General features: G+C 31.9%; 1 protein-coding gene across 3 annotated transcripts; it reads left to right on the top strand.

Moving 5' to 3' along the window:
• Positions 1 to 1,103: 1,103 nt before the first annotated feature.
• LOC130444378 (40S ribosomal protein S11) lies at positions 1,104 to 5,469 on the top strand. Of its 3 annotated transcripts, XM_056779474.1 has the most exons (5): positions 1,163 to 1,189; positions 1,422 to 1,547; positions 1,592 to 1,708; positions 4,005 to 4,210; positions 5,305 to 5,469. In XM_056779474.1, exons 1-5 carry the CDS (start codon positions 1,178 to 1,180, stop codon positions 5,426 to 5,428), a joined length of 585 nt encoding a protein of 194 aa, XP_056635452.1. In that variant the 5' UTR covers positions 1,163 to 1,177; the 3' UTR covers positions 5,429 to 5,469. The 3 variants fall into 3 exon arrangements, with proteins under 3 accessions (XP_056635451.1, XP_056635450.1, XP_056635452.1); XM_056779473.1 differs by lacking the exon at positions 1,422 to 1,547 and having other exon boundaries at positions 1,104 to 1,189; XM_056779472.1 differs by lacking the exon at positions 1,592 to 1,708 and having other exon boundaries at positions 1,139 to 1,189.
• The last annotated feature ends 1,344 nt before the right edge of the window (positions 5,470 to 6,813 follow it).

Raw genomic sequence — 6,813 nt, 5'->3', positions numbered from 1 at the left:
TAAATATTGAATTAGAAGATATGTCACATTAATTGAAGTCAATATACCAGTGATTCAAATGTATATCAATAATATTATCAAATATATTACCCACAATTTGCAGATACAGGATCTATTGGAACCATTTTTTAAACCCATGGTCTTATAGAAAAAAAATTTTGAATACTTTGTTGCATATATGTCTAAATGTACATTAACATAATTTCTTCTATATAATTAGATATATTATTTAATAAAGAACAACAAAAATTTACATTTCGATCTATTTCGGTCTTTATCAAAATATATAAAGGGACCTACAATCAAGATGATTTATCAAGAAAAGGTATTGGAAGTTAAACATTTAAGAAATTTATTTCAAATATTGGAATTCATTTTTGAAACAAATAGATATCAGATTTACTAATCATTATTTACACTACAAATAGTGTTTTTGATTATGAATAAACATTTATCTTGTTTCAAGCGCATATTTTAAAATTCCCACCATCACCGTTTCTGTGTCCTGTGTCAACGAACACTTTTTTCCACAGCTGTTACCAAAATAGCGTACTCCGATGAACACACCTACCCTGGTGTGTTCTTTGGTGCGAAGTATCTTTATTCGAAACTATTCCTATATTTCCAGAGTAACTAACAGATCCATCAATGATGTGTTTAGTGTAAAGGTGGATTTATATACTCTACGTTCTCGCCCATACTGACGCTCTCGCTGGCGTTACGTTCGACTTCATGATGACTAGGTGTTGGAACGCGGGCGTTTTCGTTTATATATCACACATCGTAATCTGTTTAATTTAGGTTGAGCGTGAAAGTTTATAAACTGACATTAAAATTCATTCGTATGAACTTAAATTCGTAGCAAAGATTCACCCTTGTTGTATGTATATAACGCTTAGCTATGTAAAGCTTTATATATAAAAAGGGATCTACATACTACAATGTTTCATCATCGTCTCTCACGATCTAGTTATTATCATAAAAGCAGTACAATGAACTTATAACTAAAGTCTTTCAGCCACAGAAAAATTTATAAAATTGTGTCACATAGAATGTCTTTAACTTCAGAGTAAATTTAGTAGAAAACCTCAAACTTCAAAATATTATACATGTCATCAATCAAATTTGTCATTGTGAATCTTCTGTCACGCGTCAGAACTTTCTTTTACTTGTGAAAATGGCGGATCAGGTACGTTATTTGTTGTAGAAAATTGAATTTACTGTTTTTTCAGGTATTCGTCAATATATTTGTTATAAATTTTTTGTACGGAATTCAAATATCTATAGATATTCAAAATTTTGTATAAAAAAGTTCCCAATTTCCTCTACTTTTAACATCGGAAATATCTTCATCCTAACACGTGGTGCTGTTTTATGTTATACCTTTATGGTGATATTTAAAAATATTTTGACTTTTTTAGAACGAAAGAGCGTTTCAACGTCAGCCCACTATTTTTTTGAATCGTAAGAAAGGTGTAGGTCCAAAAAGGCGCAAGCCTATGCGCTATCATCGTGAAGTTGGACTAGGATTTAAAACACCTCGTGAGGTACTGTCTTTATTATTATACTAATAGATTTCATTTTTGTTTAGACCGAAAAAGCGTTTCAAAAACAACCAACCGTTTTCCTCAACCGCAAAACAGGAGGCAAGAAAAAAGTCTTGAGGCATTCACGTAATGTAGGGCTCGGTTTTAAAACTCCCAGAGAGGTTTGTGACTGTTTTTTTAACTATCGGGAGGCTGGTGAAATCTTAGGTATTGGATGGGGCTTTCTTGGTTTTTCCAGCTTTATTTAATTGAGGTCTTGGTTGGTTATAGTTACATAAATAATTGGTGTAACTAGAAGAATATTAGCATTTAGTTACAAATTATATTGATGTTATATACTGAAATACTTTAAACTTTGTATGCCTGCTTTATGATTATCTAGTTTTAAGAAATTGCTTATACTGACATCATTTTATTTTATTAGTAGTTTTATCTGGTGATCTAATCTAGGGCGAATTTCTATTCGTTTAACTAAACCTTTACTTATTATTTGAAATAGTTCCAATTTATTTCATATTTCGTCATTAAATAGACTCACAGTGTTGATCTATAATATGTTCATAAGTTTTTTTTGTTATTTTATGTTAAACTCTATGAAACATCAAATTAGTTCTTTGTGTAAAATTTGCATTATCATAAATTTCAATGTCTCTTTAATGTTTAGTGAAAGTGGGTCTGAACTAATGTATTGCCAATCTAAAAACCATTTATTTAAATATTTATGGTGATATGATGGCAAATTTTTATCACTTTATATTTAATTGATTTGAAAATTATTATAACTCTTCACTGTATTGAACAATAAAATTATTTGGTGATTGTCAAGAAATATTTGTTGGATAATTATAAGTTTATAATTGTAGAATATTTATTACGGTAATGGTACAATTACTAACTCTAATAGCATGAACAGCTTCAGGTGATGTCATTTAAAATATTTATTTAGGTTTCAGCCAGTAACTAACCTTTGGGCTCAATTTATTGGTGAATTTATTTGTTTACTACAAATACATCAACACTTCAAATACTTTTTGCATTTTTCTACCAGAAACTGTTCTTCCTTTGATGTTACAAATGTTTTTGTTGGAAGTTGACACCAATTCAAGCCAGTTTCATCGGCATTGTAAACTTGTTCAAGTGTAAAGCCCAGTTTGGTGATTTTTTGCATTTAGAGTTGCAATAAAACTAGACACTTCTAACTCATCAGCAGATAATTTCTCACCGCTTATCTGTATGAAAGGAATACCATGGTGCTTCTTAAAATTTGTTGATAAAAAAATTAGCTTTCTCTTTTGGAACATCTCATGAAGTTAGAGCATGTCTATTTTTCTATTGTCGGAGCCATGCATATAGAGTTCCTTCACTTGTTTTGAGATTTTTTCTTCTCTTTCAACAGATTTTACAAAAATTTTCAATGTTTTATCTATTTTTCATAATGTCGTAAACCTTAGCTCTTCCAATGCAATAAATTTCAGATATGGCTGTAAGGGTTTCACCTCCATCATACCTCTAATTATTTTCCATTTTTCAGAAAGAGATGAGGTTTATGTTTGCGTTTTATGACAGAACTTTTGCTCGACATTACAAATACATAATAATGGAAGTGATATCAAAATCAGCTAAGATTGAAAAACATTTTATTGAAAAATTTTATAAATGCTCAAACTTTAGTTGCTTAAAAAGGTTTTGGGCAAATTTCCAGCATAAATAAATGTCAAGCCCATAGGGCATTTGCCCACATCAGTGATCTGTGATGTTATTTAAAGAGTGCCAGTGTAACTGTGACTGTGTGCTGGTGGTACACAGTGTTTTACAAAAAATTCCAATTTAGTTCTTATAATGGCTTTTGGGTTTCTAAAATGTTTTGTTGCTACATGTTTCACAGGACATAATTGAGAATTTCTATATCCCTTATCATATTTTTCATTCATTGCTTTGCAAATAGAAAGCTTTTACATTCAGTTCTCAATTTTGAAATTTATAGTGACAATTGTGGACACTGAATAAAATCTAAATATCCAATGTGGGGGATATTACATTCTAAATGTTAACAGCAGTGCTGCAATTGTATCAGAATTTTTTGTTTCTTCTGCAATTCAGGAGTAGTTACTGTTAAAGATAATAATGATATTTCCCTAAAAAAAGATATAAAAACTCCATTGGAAGTTGAAATTGAAATTGAAACTTTTGCACGCTAAAAAACATGTTCCCATGAAATTTTCACAATTTCAACTTATTTTCTTACTGATTGAATAAAATTGAACTCCAATCAACATGGCGACAATTTAAAACATTAATCAACTTACATATTCGCAAACTTACTGTAAAAGCTGTTTATTTGATTCTGAAATAACAAATTGATGTTTTGTACAGATTTTTTCCTATGCTGATTTATCTAATGGGGCATTTTGCGTAAGTAAAATTTATAAGTAACATAACTTTGAAAAATCTTTTTAGGCTATTGAAGGATCTTACATAGACAAAAAATGTCCATTCACTGGAAACGTTTCTATCCGTGGTCGCATACTCACCGGAGTAGTTCAAAAAATGAAGATGCAAAGAACCATTGTAATCCGTAGAGATTATTTGCATTATATCAGAAAATACAATCGTTTTGAAAAGAGACATAGGAATATGTCTGTACATTTGTCACCTTGCTTCAGGTAAATAGATCATTCTGAAGAAATTGATGTTTTCATATATTTCTATTATAAACTTGTGTTTCTCGTGGAATTATAAATCTTCAATTGGATTGAAACTGGGGAAATTTGTCTGATTTTGAGACTACTAGGAAATTTTTGATCAAGAATTTAAGTTCTGAGTTGGTTTCTAAAATAACCGTGAAGGAGATGTATCTACCTTTAACTGTACTTTATCTATCAGTCAGTCTCTGAGTCAGCCCTAATGGTGATAGCAATTGTTCTAGTGAGAATAGCACAAGAAGAGAGGACTTGTGCCATGGAAAAATTCTTGGGAGCAAAATCAAATAGGAAGAGGGAAGAAGTTATTGATACCACACATGCAACATTATATAGTTAGGTATCATCTTACACAATTTCTGTCTGAACTGCGATAGAGTTCCAGATAATACTCTGTATACGTGTACAGTGAGGTATTGGAATCACACATTGGCAAACTGTCAGCAGACACTAACTTAGTGAAGGTGTTAAGAGGAGAGAACCACTGAAATTTGGTTTCTCAATACATTCAATCTTTTCTGAGCACCAAAAAGACCTATATTGGTTAGCTATTCAAGCTAGAGAAAGAAAGGAGTGATCTCAAAGAGCAAAGAGGGAACCAAATCCGAAGTAAAGTGTTAAACAGTTCCAGAATTCAACACTCTGTGTTTAAATGCACTTCCTCTATGAAAATAAAAACTTTAAAAAGTAGGAAGTTAAAAATTCGGAAATATTGAGATGATGACGTGGGGTTTCTGGGTATAAATTTTTTTGGTGATCATTAGAGACTTTAAATTTCCCATTTATTCAGATGATATTTACACTGGTACAATCTGGAGAATTGAGAATGCTGGTCCTATGAGGCTCTCTCTATTTGCTGAGACTTGCCCTTAATATTTTTAGGGCCCAAAATGCTTAATATGCTTGATTTGAAGATACTGAGTTTCTAAAATTCAAAGATAGTTATTCGTTTTTGCAATATTGTGTTTATAATTTCTGTTTGAAAGCTGGTCATTTCAAGTTTTTTAACATAATAAAAATATTGTCTTACGACTTACATATCGATTCAACTTTTTTAGGGATGTAGAAATTGGTGACGTAGTTACAATTGGTGAATGCAGACCTCTCTCAAAGACAGTAAGATTCAATGTATTGAAGGTGACAAAAGGAAGTAGTTCTAAGAAGAGTTTCAAAAAATACTGAGTTATGATTAATTCTTTTTAAAATAAAAAATATGATAAAAACTCTTGTAGTTTCTGTTACCTAACTTAAAATTTTTTCTTGGAAGATACTCACTTTCAACAGGATGTATCATGGAATGGCCCTGATATAGGAAAAATATCATCTGCACAACCATGATTGTGATGGATTATAGGAGTGGTGTGGTATTGATTGATATAATGGGATCAAAAAATACTCTGAAGCAGTGTTTTGTAGAGTGTAATAGACTTCACTTCATTTAAGTAAGTGTGGATTCAGATGCAACTGTATTGTTCTGTACAAATTTTCGATATTTAGTGTAACTACTTATTGCCACTAGGGCTGGGAAATTATCGAAAAATATAATCGATTATTTTCGATCCATCGTTTGCTGAATACTCGCTCAGATGGAACACTGGAAGCTTGAATACAGAGAAACTTTTTTGGACATTGGGAAAGAAAAGGAAATAGATTTAAAAATTGATGAAAGTCTGCTTTTCTTTTTTCCTGATGACGCAGCTCTATTCTCAGAAACTGAAATTATTTCTAATTCGCTACTAAGTTGTAAGTATTATATATTCAATTATCTGGTTTTCTGCTTAACTAAAAAAGGATCCTTTAAAACGTGGGTCCATGAAGGTGGCAGTCTGCAATAGATTACGAGTTTTCTCGTTGCTCTCATATCTGTTTTTAAGTGTGTTTAAAATTAATGAAGCTATTTCCCTTTTCAATTCTACAATGTCTTCATCAATTTCAGTTTCATTGCATTCATCTACCAATGTTTTACCTAATTCCAAAGAAATACGTAGAATGCTAGATCCCGTTACATAATTTTCTCCAGAGTTTATGAAATGTTTTGAATTGGAGTTTACCGTCGTTACCAAGAGACTGGATTTTTAAGTCCAAAAAATCTCAGATTAATGTTAGGACTGGTTGAACAGTCATAAGAAGATTTAAGGCAGTTAACTTTTAGTCAAAAGGGCCCGCTATTCGTTCCAAATTGACCCCAGCCCGTCTACGATTTGTCAATTAACACGTTAATTAGACTGATGATCAATGGGACTCCGTTCTCTTTCTAGACGAAAGCAGAGTGTACCTGCATGGTAGCCATAGAAGAGGATGAGTTTACAAAAGTCCTTGAGAAAGATTCGCGGGGTATTGTATTAAAGAAAACATGGCTTTTGGATAGTCTACGAGGACATTTCAATGAAAGCAAAAACCGAGTTGGTTATTTTTGAAACTAGTCATGCCATGTAGGGGGGACTAACAGCAAACCCATACATAGAAGAAATGCCTGTCCACATAGTGCAGGTTTCATTCGTTATTATTTACAGGATGTCGTAATTGCTATGGATTCGCCAGCGCGTAGCCCAGACTTAAATCCTATC

Source organism: Diorhabda sublineata, chromosome 5, assembly GCF_026230105.1.
Source record: "Diorhabda sublineata isolate icDioSubl1.1 chromosome 5, icDioSubl1.1, whole genome shotgun sequence".
In the NCBI taxonomy this organism is placed as follows: Eukaryota; Metazoa; Arthropoda; class Insecta; order Coleoptera; family Chrysomelidae; genus Diorhabda; species Diorhabda sublineata.
This window is presented reverse-complemented; position numbering and strand designations above follow the sequence as displayed.